Raw genomic sequence first — 20811 nt, 5'->3', positions numbered from 1 at the left:
ATATTGAAAAATTAATTTCTAATATTAAAAAATCATTTATTAATATAAGAAAATGAATTTCTAATATAAGAAAATTCTTTCGAATTTTTAATATTAAAAAATGAATTTCTTTTGTTAATAAATGATTTTTTAATATTAGAAATTGATTTTTTATTTATTTTTGAATATTAGAAATTCATTTACTAATATTAAAAATTCATTTTTTGATATTAAGAAATGGCGATTATCTTTTTTAATATACGAAATTCATTTTTTAATATTAGAAAATGAATTCTTAATATTAAAAAATGAATTCTTAATATTAAAAAATGAATTCTCAATATTAATAAATGATTTCGTAAAATTAAGAAAATAGCTCTTTTTGTCCACTTTGGCTTGCCATATTTCTGCATTATATAATTTTATAATATGTCTTTTTTGTTTCCGATATAGCTGTATTTACATATTTCATTATCTGATTTATAGCTGGAAAAAGTTTTAGGAGGTGTAAGACGATTGAGCGAAGTAAACAAAGATCCGGCTCATGACGAGCATCTCTTTATTATCATTCATCAAGGTATGTTTAAATGATAAAAGCTGTTCAGACACTACAAAAGCTCTTAGAAATTTAACAAAATTATCACGAATATTCGAAAAATGCAATTGACATATCAGATATATAATTTTAATAACCTATCTGACACGGAATGTGAACAAGGATGTAAACTGATGTATTCATAAATATGTTTTCTGAAAAGTCATCATGTATCCTTTAGCTAGAAAAATCTTAACACTGATGTAGAGCTTGTCGAACCTAAACAAATAAACCATAATAAAAATTATTTCGCAATATGGAATTATACTTTGAGTTTATTCTTTCTTTTGAATACACAATTTTATTTGTTTGAAAACAAACTATTGAATCTATATCTGCAAATGATTTGTTTAGTAGATGGAATCAGGATTAACAACAACACAAAGAGACAATTATCCAATAACCACGACAAGATTTACCAACATAATTTTTGTTTTTATACTAAATAAATAACATTAATCTGCTTTAAGTTTGCTAACTTTAATTTTATAGATTTTAATAAAGGTCAAATATGTAATAACATGTTTTTCAGTGTTTTGTTGTATTTTCTTAAAGTGATGGGTTTCCCCGTTATTCGTCTATATATTGGTGCACGTTAGATTTCCAAATCTTAAATTAACCTCCTCAAATTTTTCCCGCGCTGATTAAAATGCTTTACAAAAGAAGATTCTTTATATTTTTATCCAGTGCAAAAAAAAAAAAAAAACAGAAATGTACTGTCATATGATGATTATATTTATATCCGTGTTGTCAAATTGACAACTTAATCAAATGTTTCAATTGAATTGCTGATAATCACAAGCTTTTATTGCTTAAACTCTGATGCTTTTTTTCATAATTTCTGTTGACCTCATGTATTAACCATGGAAGTACAGATACCAAATGTACAAAATATGTTTTTTAAGCTCCCAAGACTCTCATTCATGTGTATACAGTCGATATTAAATTTTGTGCGTCTATATCCTCAACGAACAGGAAGAACACCAGAAAGATATCTAGTGTATTTGAAAAAACAATTGATATATTTGGCTTCCGGGTGGCAAAACCCGTCAATACTTTATCAAAAAGTAAAACAACAAAAATACCGAACTCCAAGAAAAATTCAAAACGGAAAGTCCCTTATCATACGTCAAAATTAAAAGCTCAAACAAATCAAACGAATGGAAAAATACTGGCATATTCCTGACTCGGTACAGGCATTTCCTTATGTAGAAAATGGTGGATTAAACCTGTTTTTTGGCTAGCAAAACATCTCACTTGTATGACAGTCGCATAGAATTCCATTATATTGACAACAATGTGTAGGCAAAACAAACAGAAATAATAGATAAAAATGTCAAAAACTGGGGTACAGCAGTCAACATAGAATTATAATCTTAATCACTATAAAACCAATAACTATGTCATCAAAGAAAAACAAAATGGCATATAGACACTCTAAAGCCAGCTTTAACTGTACGTTAAGGGTTGATAAACTATTTTGAACGAAAATTTGGTAAAATATCTAAAACCAAATTATATTTTGATTCCTATACCACTATATTTTATAAATCTTGAAATTTAATGCATGTGTAATAGTTATATTAAGGCTAGTGGTAACAACTTATTCAACCAATCCGAAATTCAGATTCATGAGAATCATGAAACTCAAGCTGTTTGCAATGTGGGTACAATGAAATCCGGTAATGATAATACAAATGTAACTGATCTTGACAGTAACGTAGGCATATCATTTTAAAATCAATTTCTGAAAAACGAATGAAAGTTAGCCTGTTGAGTTATCAAGTTGACCTTCTACACAACATATTATAAATATATTTATTATATACTTAGTAGTAAATACAGATAAATTGTATGTTTAATACAATCATTGGCCAGCGGGCTGTATCAGCCACCCGTGATGATATCGATATCAGCACGGTTGCAAAGGCTTTATCACACCTTTAATCTGTATGACGTCACGTCATCGATTGCAGTTACTGTTGCAAAGGCTTTATCAAACCCCTAATCTGTATGAAGTCATGTCAAACCTATAATCTGCATGACGTCATTTCAAACCTCCTTATCTGTATGACGTCATGTCACATAAAAAACATCTACGTGAGGTATATGTATATAATAAAGTGTATATAATATGGCTTTTTCAATATCACACACCGTATCAACCCTCAACCAATATAATCCCTCGAGCAGAGCTCTTGGGATTATATTGGTGTCTCGGGTTGATACGGATGTGATATTGAAAAAGCCATATGATATTCTCTATTGATATGATATCAAGCAGCAATCTATAGTGTAATAAAATAGGTTGATACATAGAAGTTGTATCTTGAACATAGTAACAAAATTTATTTTCTAAGGGGAATTAACTGTTATTGTTCTAAATTGACTATCATTTATTTCTTTTTTGTATGTTCATTAAATCATCTCCAGAAAAATCTTCAATTATGAGTTGCAGCAGATATTTTATAAAACATTTTAATATATTTTCCTACTCTTAATTTTAGCACTAACTATAGCCATAAGGAGAAATAACTTTTCAACCTTTAAAAAAAAAATACGCATCGGTTGGGTCCGGTTTTTTTATTATTTGTTCTGATACATATATTTCGTAATACAGTTGAATGGTTTACAAAGGTTTGCGCTTTGTTAAGCAATATTTCATTTTCTTACGTACCTTAGTTAACTAATGACACGCTACGACTGTTCTTTTCAGTGTTTCCTATGATTTTTCTTTGACATTTGTACCACAATAACCTTATAATTAACTTATTAACCGTCTATGTGTGCGTTGTCAGATTTAAAATAACTTGGTACCAATAGAAGCAGAACTTATAACTGTTAAAAAATTTCTGGTTTAGATATTTTAACAAATATTCATTTAAACAAATAGTTGATCAGTCATTATCATTATGTTTTGAAATAGCACTGAGTGTATAGATGGTCCCAAACCTATACTGGCTCCGTTAAGAGCTCGATAACAACATTTAAACTATCCTCAATATGTTATACGTATATTTATTAATAATATATGAGGTTGTTTTTCATTTTAATTGTTATCTAATTTTATTGTATATTGTTAGCGTTTGAGTTATGGTTCAAGCAAATGTTATTTGACTTGGAATCTATTATGGAAATTTTTGACAGTAAACCGGTAAGTAAATATTTTTTTTCAAAAAAATAAATGTCCAATTGAATGAAATTTCGATGTGAAATTATTATAGTAATATTTTTGTAAATTGAAACATTGAAAACAATTCTTGTAAGTTGATTCTTAATGTTAAAACTGAAGAAACAAAAATGGTTCAAAATCAAAAGGAATCGGTATAACCATAAGTAAAATTAAAATAAAATAATTCTGTTTTGAAATGATTCGCAATAGATTTGTCCAATCTTTGTTTCAGGCACGTGAGCAGAAGCAAATGTTGACCATAACTCAGAGATTGGAAAGAATTGTTCTCATATGGAAGGTTGTCACTTTTGTCGCGGATTACGAGACTCTCAGCTAGTTAACATTCGAATTATGAGCGGGGATTATTGTAATCGCATTGTCCGTCATTCCGTTTGTCTATTTGCCCAACATATATTTTCGCAACCCTTTTTAAGAAAATACCTATCAGAATAACTTACTTTTTGGTTAGCAGCTTGACAGTGAAGATTTGTAGTGTGTAAGCACTATAGGATCTGTCGTATACATATTTCTTGTTTGCTTATACTTTGAATGTTTACATTATTGAATGATTTTTTTTCCACAAACACTTCTCCAAATCTAATGAATCAAAGAGCACGTGATTCTATAAAAACGGTACTGGTTTTACATTTTTAACGTTCTAATTCTGCTAGGAGATGGGTTCGTATTTATACAATCCACAGAATCAAACTGATATATGTGAGGTTCTTTAAGCTGCAAATTTATAAAAAAATTACCCAAACATTTAATTTATTTTGAAAGATATGCGTTGGAACTATATTTTGCAGAATATTTACTACTTTCATCAGGCCTGAATTAGTGGTTCTATACCATTGAGACCTTAAAATCGTTGTACTACCATCGTAAATGCCTTTTCTCACTGTTGATTGGTATCTAAGAAATTAACATGGAGAAGTAACTGCAAAGTTGTTTTATTTGACAATTCGAGAGGATAAATGAACTTACAAAATTAATTTGATTATTCCAGCATTTAGGCTTTCAAAATAATACATATATTAAATAAATATGTTGATTTTGTATTGCTTTTAAATTTTACTCTAAAGTTTGAGGTATCATCAATGTCGTTGTACATGTAAATATCTATCTTTTTGTAGTTATTGATCGACCAGTTCTTCATAATCGAGACTATGCCACCATTGAATTTCTTAGAATTCAGGTACTTGATAGTAGTAGTTACCTAGATAAAGTTGTATTTTTTAATCGATCAACATATTTTTTGTAAATTTTGCATGCGTTTTTTAAGAAGCTGTACACTTTTTAAAGACTTAATCTAATATTTTTTGGTCGTTATCGTTTAATTTTTGCCATGTAATCGTCATTTTGTTTTCGACGTATTAGTTTGAATATTCTTTAGTATCTTCTGCCTCTTTTTGAAACAATTTTTGACTGACACATATTTTAATTTTATAATTGAGTATATCTGCGACTAAAATGCGTTTTGTAATCAAAGCATACTAGTTTGATTAAGACTTGACAAAAGGATACAAAGTTATGTAACTGTGCATAAGAGAATGACGTATACCTGTAGTACAAACAGGAGTGTCCACATGTGCGTTCAAAAGACAATATTTTCACGTTGTACATGTCATTGATGTTAAAAAAGAGGCATAAGATACGAAGTGGACATTCAAACTCACAAGTCACGCCTTGGCAAAAAACGTAAAAAAAAGGCGAAAAGTCAGATAAGTTCACAAAACACTATCCACAAAAGAACTGAGCAACGCGTACCCCACCAAAAAACTTTGGTAATCGCAAGTGTTCCGTTATGGTAAGCAGATACTATACTGCTCCACATGTGGCATTATCAGTTTTCTTATGGTAAGTACAAATTTGATGATAACTCTCATCCGGTGATGTTACAATCGAGGAAGAGAGAACGGGATTGTGCTTAAGACAATTGGAACATACTTTTGGTTATTTGTTGCACAATATTCAATAAGTCAAACAAATCTTGATGGCGTCATTAAGTTTTCAAGGAATGAATTAAAATACCACTGGGATCCCTTGTAAGCATCAACTCTCTACAGAGAAACCATGATAAGAAACGCACGCTCCCGATTATTTTATCAACTGTGAGATTTATACTCATATACAAGTTCTGCTGGATTGCTGTTACATAGAAATGTAAAAAAAAACATAATTGGAAAGATGAAATCACCCCTTTTTGTCGTAACGTCTTGTTCACACCGTCACCCTCATTGTCAATTTCTTGATAATAGTCAAGATATGAGGCACACTTAACTGTATTTGTTTTAACCTTTATTTCCGAGTCCGATGCGTTTACCCTAAATCATCAAACCATGAAATAATTTGTGTAAGGACGTCAACTTTATAGCGGAACGTGTAGTTACACCTTCATTCTTCATGAGAAGCTCCGGTATGAAGTCTGCCTCATATGAATGAAAGACCAAGTATGCAAGAAGGGGAGCTAATATAAAAAGAGAAGATGTGGTATGATTGCCAATGAGACAACTCTCCACAAGAGACCAAATGACACAGAAATTACAACTATAGGTCACCGTACAGCCTTCAACAATGAGCAAAGCCCATACCGCACAGTCAGCTATAAAAGGCCCCGAAATGACAATGTAAAACAATTCAAACGAGAAAACTAACGGCCTAATTTATGTACAAAAAATGAACGAAAAACAAATATGAAACACATAAACAAACGACAACCACTGAATTACAGGCTCCTGACTTGGGACAGGCACATACATACAGAATGTGGCGGGGTTAAACATGTTAGCGAGATCCCAACCCTCCCCCTAACCTGGGACAATGGTGTTACAGTACAACATAAGAACGAACTATAAAAATCCGTTGAAAGAGGCTTAACTCATCAGATGGATAAAAAATACAAATACTACAAATACAAGTGGACGTTGCCGGGTACTTGTACATCCAAACAACAAAAAGACACTAAGTACAGATCTGAGAGTACTCGCAGTTACTGACAGCTAGTTCAAAGCCACTAACAACTAATAAAAAAAAAATGCATCTAAGACTAAATTATCAATCCGTACACATCCGACATCCAATGGATTTAGTGTAAAGACGTCATAAACAGTCAGAGAAAAACATGACCTTGATAACAAAATCAATATTAGTACCAATAAAAATAATATTTAATGATCTAATTACAGTGTTGAATTGGTAACCTTTTAGAATAAGTTTATTTAAAGGATCGATAAGTTTACCAGGATCGTTTCTAAATTTCCGGGCACGGTAAACAATATTGCCGTAAAATTGAGGATGTGCAATCCCGTTTGAAATAAGTTTTCTACAGGTACAACCAAACTTCAAAACCAAATCTTTATAGCTGTGGAAGAATTTAGTAAAGGTTTTAAGTAATTTGTGGTAACGAAATCCCTGGCTTAATAATTTACCAGTAATACATAGATTACGTTCGTTAAAATCAAAAACGTCACAACAGACACGGGCATAGCGAACGAGTTGTGAAATATAAACACAGTAAGATGGTGCCAAAGGAAGTTGGTTTCCCATAGAAATGCCGATTATTTGTTAAAACAAAACACGTCCTTTAACCATACGAAACATGTTGTCAATAAAAAAATCAAGTATCTTGATGATGTCAGTTTCAGATAATTGATTGTTTGAGTGAATGTTTTTACAAGTATGATCTGATCTGATCTGATTCGCACAACCTCTAGAGTAGGTATTTTTACAGTTACTCTAAAACCCGGCTTTGATTACTGATAAAATTGATGTTAATAGTATATAAGGTGGCTAACTTTATGTTAATATATCCAGGTGATTTTAATACAGGTAGATATAGATGCACTTTCCTTACCAATGTATTACAAAAATTTTCAAGACGCAAGTGCACGTGAATATTACTTTTTCCTAAACAGACAGAATATCCCTCATTTACGTAGCCTGTTAAAGGTTGCACTTTGTAAATACAGTTGTTTCTCAAACCACGCCTCTTTTGGGGAGATTTAGAATATTCATAGAAAATTAATTTTGTTTACATACTGTTTCCCAGTTATGCTCTCTGTGTTCCATCTCATAGAGACATAACTTGGGAATGTTACCAGTAAATATACATGTGCATATTGTTTACATTGAAATCTGTGGTAACCCTTCATTCGAGGTAGGGGTAGTTAAGAAAATTAGTGTTAGTTTAAACTCCGAAAAGTTCAGGGCATATAAACGTTGAAAATATGCCGCACAGCCCTATATTTTGACCTTTGAAAAAAATTGTAGTGCATATGAACTTTCAATTCTAGGATAAGATTTTGTTCAAAACTTCATAGTAAAAGTGGTACAGTTTTAGCCGTAAAAGGAGTTCCTATGGGAAATTGCATTGTCAATATTTACAGAAATGCAACCTATATAGGGTGAAAAAAGAAAACATTCAGAATTTAACCAAATTTGCTTTATCTCACAGTTTTAAAGAAATTAACTCAAATATGAAGTTTTATAAATATTTCATGAAGATTGATAGAATCCTGGGCCTTAGATATGATGACTCAGCATAAATTCACAGTTTACAGTATGCATAGTTTACTTAAAGTCCTGAATACAAAATTAATTCATAATATTTGCATGTTTGTAAATTAAATTGTTAAGAAGTGCTTATATTTACTCTTCGCAGTCATTGAAACTCATCGATCCTTCCTGAATATTATTTATGGGATGTTTGTGTCCTGTCATTAACCCAAAAGTAAGCCGTAACACCTAAATCTGCTTTTTTGTCACCACGGCATAAAAAATACAAGCTAGAAATACAAAAATATCTCAACAAAACTTACAATAGTGTGTTCTATCCTGAATATGTACTAAATATTCCAAATTACTAGAAACAGCAGAATAATTTAGGAAATTTGAGGCCCCAGGGGCAAAAAACAGAGAAAATTGCCTACCCCCTGGGTCATAAAACAGATAATTTAACTTGTAAATGCTATGATTTTATGATTTTTAAGTTCTTGATATAGACAACAATAACTATGCTTGGAAGTTATGCAAAAATTAGATGTTAGCAGTCATCTCTATAACATTTTAAGTGAATTTATATCTCAGACTGGTATCTGCATACATACAACTATTGCAAATATGGCTTTGTTTGAACACTTCTAGTATATTTATTAGGTAAATTGTGTCAGATATATGGTTACAGATGATACTGTTGTGACAAGAATTCTAAATTGACCATTTGAGGTAGAAAATGTGAACTTTAATTGACAAATAGGCATACAGTAAGATGTGGACTGGAGACAGAGGCAGGATTGGATATTTTATATAATCTTGAATGTTGTAATGATTGACTGCTAAACATAACATTTATAGTATTCTGATATGCTTTCAATATGTTATCAAAACAGTTTTAAACAGGTTCTAGGCATTTTATATCAGAAAATATGCAAATAGGGTAAGCTGGCAATAATTAAAGTCTTTTTTTCAAATTCTTTTAAAAATTGAAACAGGGGAGGGGTATAAAATGTTCAGTAAAAAAAAACTTAGAGTATACACAGTGATTTCTTTCAGGCTATAATTCTGATAAATGAGTATTAATGTGAGAAAAACTGATTTTAGAGAGTTTTCTATTTGAATAAATGTTTGTATAGGTTGCACTTTGTAAATACAGTTGTTTCTCAAACCACGCCTCTTTTGGGGAGATTTAGAATATTCATAGAAAATTAATTTTGTTTACATACTGGTTCCCAGTTATGCTCTCTGTGTTCCATCTCATAGAGACATAACTTGGGAATGTTACCAGTAAATATACATGTGCATATTGTTTACATTGAAATCTGTGGTAACCCTTCATTCGAGGTAGGGGTAGTTAAGAAAATTAGTGTTAGTTTAAACTCCGAAAAGTTCAGGGCATATAAACGTTGAAAATATGCCGCACAGCCCTATATTTTGACCCTTGAAAAAAATTGTAGTGCATATGAACTTTCAATTCTAAGATAAGATTTTGTTCAAAACTTCATAGTAAAAGTGGTACAGTTTTAGCCGTAAAAGGAGTTCCTATGGGAAATTGCATTGTCAATATTTACAGAAATGCAACCTTAAGTAATCAAAATCCGTCAAAATTAATCAAGTTAAAGGCATAGTTTTATTTGTGTCAGAACTGATTACGGGGACAACGATTCCATGTGAAATAAAACATCGGCAGTGGCATGTACCGAGTCGTGATATTTTAAACATAGGACATCACGATATGCATTAGCCTTTGTATAATCAGTATATCTTAATCGTATTTTGAAGAAGGCTCTATTTTTCATGGAAAAGGAAATAAAAAAAAAAAAATGATTATACGCTTTAGGGCTCACGCTGCCCTGTCAATTACCGTAAATACAATTTGTTTAATATCAATTGTTTTAAATAACTTTTTTAATACATCTGATTAGGGCTTTGAGAAATGTTCCAAGCTTGGTGTCAGATTGTCATTGAAATTACTTCATAAAGGTGACTTGCCAGATTTAAACAAAAAACATGCTAATTTCAGACCGTTTGTTTGAATTTGTTATACAGCAAACGAGTCTAGTGACCATATAATTTATAAATTATTAATTAAATATCTTTTTTGCGCGAGGGCTATATTACTTCTCACCACATGTGCGCCATATTGTCCAGATGATGAGTTAAGCCATTTCCATGCATTTGTTTTCATTTCATGAGCGTAAATATTACAAAAATCAATATTTCAACAGAAACAACAGCGTTGAAATCGTAAATTTATCATCTAATTCTGAAAATTGAAGAAATATTGAAACACTTTTGATTTAAGGGAATTTTATCTTTTTTTTCGAATGGAAAGTAAAATATATTTTCTATGTGTGCAATTTCTAAAAAATCAATATTTCAACAGAAACAGCAGCGTTGAAATCCTAAATTTCAACAGAAAAAAGATCGAATTACTCATCGACTTAGTAATATATATTAGTCAATAAAAAATTGTAAAATGTTCCACTTATTCTCTATTTCATTGGTTTTTTTTTTTAGACACCACCTTGGATCAGCATCTGGATTTCAGAGCTTGCAATTTAGGCTGCTTGAAAATAAATTTGGAATTCGTGATGTATGTGAACTATAAAATATGAGTTGATATGTTGATTGACTATAACAAACCCGACTTCATTTTAAATTTGCAGTTACAAAAATATAAATCTTAAATCGAAACATTATTTGTATCCATTTTGATAGTAAAAAAGCTACAATTTAATTTATTTTTACTCTCTGTTACGTATCCTGGGCTAAACGACCAGTTTTATCATTTACTTTCACTTGGCGTTCGTCGTCGTCCGTTAACTTTTACGAAAATCTACTCCTCTTAAACTACTATTCAAATAGAACCAAACTTGGTCACAATTGTCCTTCGAGTATCTAGTTTAAATGATGATCCTGACTGACAATCAACATGGACTTCAAGGCTTTTAAACATAACAGAGGGATAAAATGTACGTACTAATGTATTGTCTATTATCTTGTAAACAGTTACAGAAACTGACCGGACATAAATGTCAGAGTGTCAATATCTACCTACTGTTTATTTTAACAAATCTTTAAGACGAATCATAGGCGTCATTGCCCTTATGACGATTTTTAATAATTCAAAAAATGAAAACTACACGTTATTAGTTTCATCAAGTATTTGAAACTTTAAAAGCAGCAACGACCAGCAGTACTATAACTACAATATAGTCAACACTGCATAAAACGTGGTCGACTCATTATAGAAGTTATTGCCATTTATAACAAATTTCTCCTTTCATGTGTGTTTTGCGGAACAAATACATGTATTATTAAAGATAAACTGTGAACAGCAAAATTGATTACAAATAAGTGAAAATGTCCTAAATATTCAGTCCACTCTTTATAGGAGCTGTTGCCTTTAAATGACAATTTTATTCTGTTTTATATTTTGTTGCGGAAACTTTAGTGAATAGAGAGAAACTGTAGTAGCAAAAATGATCAGCTAAAAACAGTCACAATTGCCGAAATCGTTGACTCCTTATAAACTCTTTGAATGACGGTTTTTACCCATTATTGTGTTGGTTTTTTTTTTGCTGAACTAAGTAGATAGAAACTGGAAAAGCAAAATTAACAAATGTGTTAAAATTGAAGCCGAAATTGTAAGTCGACCTCTTAAATTAGTTATTGCCCTTAATGACAGTTTTAACCCATTTTCTGTGTTTCTTTTAAAACTAAAGTAGATAGAGAGAAATTGTAGATAACAACTTGAGGATCTAAATAGCGTGTGTCGCTCACATAGGTTAATGTGCAGTGGACACTCTCCAACAATGTAGACTAGAATATACTTTATGACTAAAATCTCTATTTTGTTAATCTTGTATTGCTGATCAATTTTGTTCTTTTTTATTTAAAGAGAAGAATGGGTAAAAAATAGCAGTAAATATTATAATAAGACAACAGATAATTTCATTCATGCTAACCTATTTGCTTCTATTTTTCTATATTGTTTTCAAGATAAAAGGTAAAAACACACACAAAAAAAAAAGATTTTTATATTTAAAGGTAATTACTTCTATAAAAGTCATGCTTTAGTCTAGAATTTTAGTTTATTGAAAGACCTTTTGTCTGATTTTAAAAATATACCTTAAATTGTTATAATATTCGAATTAGCTCTCGCCGCGATATAGCCTTTCTGTGCTAATGCGGCGTAAAGCAAACAACAATCAATCAATCCTATAAAAGTCGGCTTATGATTTCGGCCATGTTGACTAATAAGTATATAACTTTTGTTTTTTAATTTGCTATCCATCTATTATAGTTTTCAAGATAAAGGCAAAAACGCAAAAGATTGATAAAAAGTGTCATCGAAGGGCAAACACTCTAATAATGAGTCGATTAACGATTTTGACCATGTCGACCTACTTGTAGATCTTATCATGCTGGTCATTTTTGAATTTTTAGGTTCTTTCCATTTAATTTCAAGATAATACACAAAAATGCATAACAATGACGAAAGTCCCGAATTTAGGACAATAACCCTTTAGAAGTCGTGTTACAGTTGTAATATAAATAAACAGTAGGTAGATCTCAACATGTTAAACATTTTTGCCAAGTCAGATTTTCCTTATCTATAGTGGTTTTCAAGAAAAATTGACAAAACTTGCATTTTACCCCTATGTTCTATTTCAAATCATGTTGGTTTGCAGGCGGGGTCATCAAACCCCATTTCAAAACTAGATACTCGAATGATGATTGTGGCCAAGTATGGTTAAATTTGGCTCAGTAGTTTCAGACAAGAAGATTTTAGTTAAAGTCAGCGGATGATGGACGACGACGACGGACGACGAGAGACAACGGTCGCCAAGTGATGAAAAAAGCTCACTCTGACCCTTTGGACCAGATGAGCTAAATAAAAGGAGGAAAATCAGTTCTACAAATAAGTCGGCATAGATCAAATCATCAGTGGACTCCTTATAGGAATGAATGCCTTTTGAGGATGACTTTTACCCATTTTTATGTTTATTGTATTGTATCAGTGTTATGCAAAATATCCAGGTGCTCCTTCAAGTCTCTCGTAAGACGGATATATTGAACAGTGTTTTGTAGTGAATGATTTGAAATATTATACAATAATAGTTTAAACATCAAACAGGAATATGTAATTTAATTATCAATGGAATTATCATGTTTTTCTTTTAACGTGCTTTAAGTTACCCAATTGAAGCTTGTAAGATTACCAGTACATATACGAAAATAACATGGTAAACAGCTTCAGAAAGTGTTTGTGCTAAGTTAGATATAAGATTCATTATAAATGTCTTATTAATTAATGTCTTTCCCGTTTGTATGTCCTGGACTTTCTTTCGAAATTAACTTGGATTACACTTATTTCCTATTCTTGGAACGGATATTGTCTTTGAAACGAAAAGCATACTTGCAGATAATAAGTTTTTGTATTTAATATTTCATGTTTTAATTATAAGGAAAACAGAACAAAATATGCCAATAAAACCTATATTGACATGCTGGATGCAGAGAGTTCAAAAGAAACACTGAGAAGATCAACCGAAGACAAAACATTGTTAAACGTTGTTCAGGTAGGGCAATATTACATATTTGTTCCGAAAACATTGGGTTTTGCATATGCAATAACCGCAGAGTTGCAATAGTCATATTCCTGCCCGGGGCAAACAACCGGTTATTGTGCTCTGTAATGACGTCATAAGCGTTCCTAACTACAATGACGAACATGAAACGTCGATTAAAATGACACCGGAATTTTTTAAAGAAATAAAGAATACAAATAGTAAAAGAAAATTTGACATTGACATTATAATATTCAAGGAATATAGTTTTGGACGCTTAGTGATATTCGTAATAACGAAGTTGTTTCAATGGTGGACAAAAAATTTATGATCTTGCCAGACGGAATAATGAATTTGTTTTCAAATTTTTTAAGCATTTGCATAATATGTGATAAATAGATTATATAATGCCATTTTCCATATGGGCCCTGGTATCATCCCTCGACCCATGAGCCCTCGGCTAGGGCTTTGGGCTAATATGGGATTCTTGGTATAATACTAGGGCGGATATGGAAATGGACATGTTATAATCTATAAATGTATCATATGGAGTAAATAATTGCTAAATACTATAGATGTAGATTGATAATCAACTGAACGTTCAATGCAACTCATGCAAGATCATGTAATGCACCTAGATCTTGAAATGTTTATTGCTATTAAAGTGAAAAATCTCAAATAGATTGCTTTAAACACTTTAAGAAGTACTGTTATAAAGATGAGTTAACAAACAAAACAGCGTGACAGTATCACAAGTGCCAATCTGATTCCTCCGAGTATGTAAAACAAATGTAAATTCAATTTACAGAAGATGATTGAATTGTCAAAATACAGAAAATTCAAAATGAATAAGATAATTAAATAAACGAGTTTTTTTTACGTAACGAAAACATACGATGCGGCGATCTAAAACTACCGCCACAGGTGCAACCTATCTTTAATTTACCATGTTTCCCGGTTATGAGCATATGACTAGTATTGTCGGAATTGTTTAACATATTGTTGTAATTATCAAAGCTGCAAAGTTCCATACATAAAGGCAACAGTAGTATACCGCTGTTCGAAACTCATAAATCGATAGAGATAAAAACAAATCCGGATTACAAACTAAAACTGAGGGAAACGCATCAAATATAAGAGGAGAACAACGACACAACAAAAACACAACATTAAAATGTAACACAACCAGAAACGAAATATAATATAACAATGGCCATTTTCCTGACTTGGTACAGGACATTTTAAGAAAAAAATGGTGGGTTGAACCTGGTTTTGTGGCATGCATCAGCTTCAATGGGTGCCAAATAATTGCGACAATCGTATAGAATATGCCAGGAATTTTATTGCAAACATGGGTTCTGAAAGAAACTTGAATTCATACATATATTGGTGCTAAGCAAAAAGTCGTCCAAAATTGTCCAATTTTGCAAAAATTGTTCATGAAAAAACTTATTTTTGTGACTAAAAAGATATCTATGGAATATAATTTTGAAATAAAATATGAAAAGATAGGTTTTATAATATGCTTTAAGAAAATAAATTGAAAATATGGCGTCACCAATTTTGTTTCCTTGCTACAAGATAAAAATGAGATCATTCCAGTATAAAATATTTACTATAAGAGTTATCTCCTCTTATATTGGCTAAGTTTAAAAATTGAATCAAACAAAAGCAAATATTAAGTATTTAAAACAGTCTAAGTAATGCAATTAACCACTTATTTTTCTTTATTTAAACGAACAGTCTTACACATTAATTGCCAATCTCTCAAAATAATTGCAGATTTAAGCAAAGATCTAGACCGATTGTGTACTGCTCTTTTAAAAACTAAGATAGCGGTATACATTTAATCTATCTTAATTTACTCTAATATGCCTATTGTGATAATGTACATATTACTTGACATTTAGCTGCAGCACCAGTATGTTCATGTTTGTGCAGTTTCAGTGTGATACTTGCTGAGTGATATTTGTTACAATATTTCCACTACTATACTGAATACCGGTCGTGTGTCTGTGTCAATATTTATCTGTTTTGCGTGAACTTATTAAGCTTCAAATGAAGTCAATTAACTATTATCCCTACATGTTTTCAAATTATAAAAATTACTGAAGATATTACAAGTTAAGAATTACAACTTTCACATTATGAAAGGTAAAAGATCTACCTTTAAAATTAATCTTTTCTCATTAAGTTGTGAAATTCTACAAAACACATAAAGTGCACATTTGTGATATTACGTCAAAGCTATGGTGACTTGCATATGTATATCACTCTTTAAGTTTTCTTTTATTTCAATTTTGAATGGTCCAATAGTCTTGCAAGAATCTCAATCAATTGAAATGTCCCAAACCATTTATCATGATTAGAGTTATTTTATATATTGAAGTGTGCATGTATTAAATGCAAGAAAAGAAATAAATGGCTGGGTTTTTTTTTAAATTTACGACCACTGAAACGAGACTGTTGGCCTAAACGTTTTTTCTTTCTTCACTTATTAGTTACTGCTTTAGCACTGTTCAAAATTGATAAAATGTATTATTGTGAATTATTGCATATGAGTGTTTTTAATTTTAAAATGCTTAACTTACAGCTTTTAAGCCAAAATGTATTTGGACAGGTTTTCATCTCTCTTTAAGATTACCTTTTTGATATCGTTAAAACGTTTCATAAAATTTTTGGCTCTGGCTTTTGAGAATTTACAATATTTACTCAAATTTACGCAGATTTCTCATATTTGAATTCGAATATATACATATATATATATAATCAAGAGATGAGTTCTGCAACATATTTAGGTCTTTTCTCGATATTGAAGGTATATCCGGTACTATAAGAAACGTATTTGTTTTTTTAAATTTTCATTTCTTAATTTGTAAAAATTTCATTTTTGAGTAGACATATTATCCTATCAGACATATTATCCTATCAAATATGTTTCACATATATATGTAAGGTCTGTATTATTTTTCACCGCTGTGACAAAAAAATAGTATATTTCATTTCGAGTGATTAAAAAATCATGTATTGATTGGTGATTGCATTACGCAGCATCACCACTAATAGGCACCACCTGGTCCCCCTTTCTTTGAACTTAAGTTATCCGTTTCATAATGAACTCTTGATTGTCTTTTTCTTTTTAAGCCATGGCATTGTCAGTTTATTTTCGACTTATAAGTTTGAATGTCCCTTTTGGTATCTTTCGCCTCTTTTTTATCACTTGATCGCTAAAGAGATCCAGATCTTTAATACGACAACAGCCGACAAAAAACTTAACTAAAACCAAAGCAACAAGAACCTCATCATAAACTTAGGGACATTAACAGAGTTTCTGGAAGCGTTTACACATCTAGTGAGGAGTCGTATTCAGTGATCATAATAACAGGAAAGAGGACGGGATTTTGAATACATAAAGTGAAACACATGCTTCGTCATCTGTGACACAGAGACTCGATAACAGTCAAACAATCATAATTGCGTCCATAAACTAGTTTCAACTTTATCATTAAGGGCCTATTTCAATAGCTTCATTGTAAGCGTTGTCTCCTTATCCAGGAAATATTGATGGGAGACGCAATACCAGGAATTACATAAAAAGTGAGATTTATTATGATATGCAGATGTTGCTTGAATGTTTCTACATAGAAATGGAAAAGTCCCAAAATGAAAATTGAAATCCTCTCCTGGTTCTTAAGTTTACTTATCAACCGACCCTTGTTGTCAGTCTAGGTGTTAGTCAAAATATGAAAATATGGGCCAGGTGAACTATTGCAGTAATCTGTTTATACAAATATTGTTCTATGTAACCTTCGTAGCAATTTCAACCAAACAAAATCTGCGTGACTCTAAGGGCATATAGTATAATGTGGATGTTTTGCCCGTCATTCTACATGACAGCAATGGCTAGAAAAAGAAAGTAAGGGTAAAATGCTAGCAAGAAGTTAATATTTGGATAATGATATAAGTAATTATATAAAAAGTATGACAAGAGTAGAAACGATCAGAATATTAAGATATAACTACTAGTACACATGTATATGCTGTTTTCGACAAATGTTATATTACGAATTTAAATATGATGTATTATCATACAGTTGGGTACAGACCAAGCATTAAATTGACATTTTGTTTTACCAATTTGAACGTTTTTGCCTTTTATCTTGAAATCTATGATTAACAGAAACTAAAAAAAAAATGCAATTGGATTGGAGCCATCAAATTGAGTTCCTATAGGGTATTTTGCCCTTACATGAAGTTTTCTAAGACTGTTTATGCTTTTACGTATATCTAGAAACCATTAATAGATAAAAACTGTATACAGCGAAAATGATCAGCAACACAAGATATTTACAGTCACAGCTAGACGTATCCATTAATATAGTTTCTTTTTTACTAAATTATTGACCTGGCCTCCAATAGTAAAGTGACCAGTCTTCATCGTCTTATTCATTTATGAAAAGTAATGAAGGTTTAAAACACCTGCTTTTATACAATGTTAAAATCTCTTAGTCACTGCATATCGTCATTCATATTAAGTTGTAACCTGTATTCAAATATTTTAAGAAAATACACAAGTTAAGGCAAACTGTTCTAAAATTACAAAGAAATCAAAATATTTGAATATATCATTAACATTAAAAGCATTTTTATAAATAAATATAAAGCCTGTATTGCAGATATTTCAAATAGTTGTCAATAGACAGAATTTGCCTATCGTACTTGTAACATTAACCGTTATTTCATATTTATATTGTTTGATAACCTCAAGCACCTTTGTCACAATTTAATTATTATTCACGTTAATAATCAAATACAATTGTTTACATGCACCAATCTTTGTTGCACATTTCAACAATAAACTTGATAAACTCACGGTAAATGACAGTAACAGCTTATAAATTTCGTGCGTCATAAGCGTTTTTTTCCTGGATTACCTCATAAGTTAACAATTATGATTTGACAAAAGGAAATAGAAAGATCTCAAAGGGATTTTTACAAGAAGATAAAAAATGTATAACGAAAACCGCAACCATGTGAATTTTATTATTATGTAACTATTAATGTTTGCATTTACAATGTTTATAAGATGAGTTTGAAAAAAAGTAAAATAACAAAAATACCGAACTCCAAGGACAATTCAAAACGGAAAGTCTCTTATCAAATGGCAAAATCAAAAGCTCAAACACATCAAACGAATGGAAAACAACTGTCATATTTCTGACTTGTTAGTTTTTACAGACATTTCCTTATGTAGAAAATTGTGGATTAAACCTGGTTTTATAGCTAGTTAAACCTCTCACTTGTATGACAGTCGCATAACATTCCATTATAGTGACCACAATGTGTGACAAAACAAAAAAACATAATAGGTAAAAATGTCAAAAAAAGGGGTACAGCAGTCAACATTGTGTCTCACTTGTATGACAGTCGCATATAATTGTGTAAATATGCACAAAACTTGATTTAGTTTCTTATTTTCTGGCTTGACCTTAACAGGAATTTATCTGACATGTGTGCAAATAGAGGATGTTATAAATTTGGATTAATGCTGCCAATTCTGTAGTTTTCAACAAGGTGTTCGTACTGTTTATATGGATAAACTTTTTTTTTATAGGTGCGCTGAGTTATGGTGTATTTTTTCATTAGATTTAGCTATTTCTAATATTGAATACTAGTATATTGAAAGATATTGATTTTGATGTCCTTTCAAACTACTACAAAATGATATATAAATTTCCTAAGATAAAAGTATTACAAAAAAATCGAATTCCAAAGGTCAATTAAAAAAAGAGGAAGTCCATAAAAACTGACATAATCAAACGTTAAATTTATAAAACAACGGAATGAGTGAAAACAGCTGTTATATTAATGACTTGGTACATGCATTTGCCGAATTTTTTAGTTGATTATCAGGATATTTGCGAACGTTGTGGTTTCAAACTAAGTTTCATTCACATCTGTGATTATTTCGAACGTAAGTTGCGCATGCGCGAATACAAACATGAGACACGTGCTCCGTTTTCTACAGTTAACCATAAAAAGAGGCGGTAGATACCAAGAGTCGAAAATAAACTAACAACGCCATGATAAGAAAAACTAAAAACGACGAAACGACTATAAGTCTAAACCAAATACATCGAAAAGTAAAGACTGAGCAACAAGAAACCCATCAACAACTGAAGGGGATATCTGGTGCCCCGGAATGGTGAGCAGAACCTGCTCCACTTGTGGCTCCCGTCATTGTTAGAAAAAATTTCTATATTAACTCTTATGCCGTGCTGTCACAACCTAGGAAAAGAGGGCCATATATACCAGAACGGTCAACCAACTCGTGATTGTTAACCACTTAGAAGCTTTGGTTGAATAGTTACCTTGTAAGCATACGCCCTCTCTAAAGAAATTCATGATAGAAAAGGCAAGCTCTGGAATATCGTATCACTTGGAAGAAAATACCACATATGTAGGCTTTGCTGTAATGTTGCTCCATAGAAATGAAAAAGGTCACTATTGGGAGGCTGAAATCATCCGTTTTGTCTTAAATTTTTGTTTTCAACCGAACCTCGTTGTCAATTTCTAGATATAAGTAACGATATGAGGCATATTTAATTGTATTTGTGAATCCTTTTTCGAATTGTGCGCCTCTCCTCCCGACTCTTCTTATTTTCATATGAGTCGGACTTATTTCAGACACTTGTCAAAAACAAGAAGATCAAAGAAGCCAGATCATTTAATTTCACATTCAGATATATTGATGATGTTCTTTCCATTAACAATCCAAACTTTTCTGATTGGGTTCCATCAATATATCCTCCAGATCTAGAAATAAAGGAAGAACAGACTCAGCTTCCTCCGCCTCATTTTTAGACTTATACCTTGAATTTGACATATACGGTCATCTCGAATCTATGACAAACGAGACGATTTTAATTTTTAAATTATCAATTTCCCCTACCCTTAGTAGCAATAAACCAACTTCACCTGCATATGGAATATAT

At 31.2% G+C, this 20811-nt stretch overlaps 1 protein-coding gene across 1 annotated transcript in view; it reads left to right on the top strand.

The window, feature by feature from the left end:
- LOC127722179 (tryptophan 2,3-dioxygenase-like) overlaps positions 1-20811 on the top strand; it is a 57518-nt gene that overhangs the window by 23885 nt on the left and 12822 nt on the right. The window contains exons 2-7 of the mRNA XM_052229073.1: positions 466-556; positions 3658-3728; positions 3979-4044; positions 4880-4941; positions 10761-10836; positions 13715-13828. Coding sequence (XP_052085033.1) covers positions 466-556; positions 3658-3728; positions 3979-4044; positions 4880-4941; positions 10761-10836; positions 13715-13828 — 480 coding nt within the window. The remainder of the gene's footprint in view (positions 1-465; positions 557-3657; positions 3729-3978; positions 4045-4879; positions 4942-10760; positions 10837-13714; positions 13829-20811) is intronic.

The sequence above is a fragment of the Mytilus californianus genome, unplaced genomic scaffold (genome assembly GCF_021869535.1).
Source record: "Mytilus californianus isolate M0D057914Y unplaced genomic scaffold, xbMytCali1.0.p SCAF_1, whole genome shotgun sequence".
NCBI lineage: Eukaryota > Metazoa > Mollusca > Bivalvia > Mytilida > Mytilidae > Mytilus > Mytilus californianus.
The sequence above is the reverse complement of the archived record's forward strand: the minus strand, read 5'-3'. Positions and strand labels throughout refer to the sequence as shown.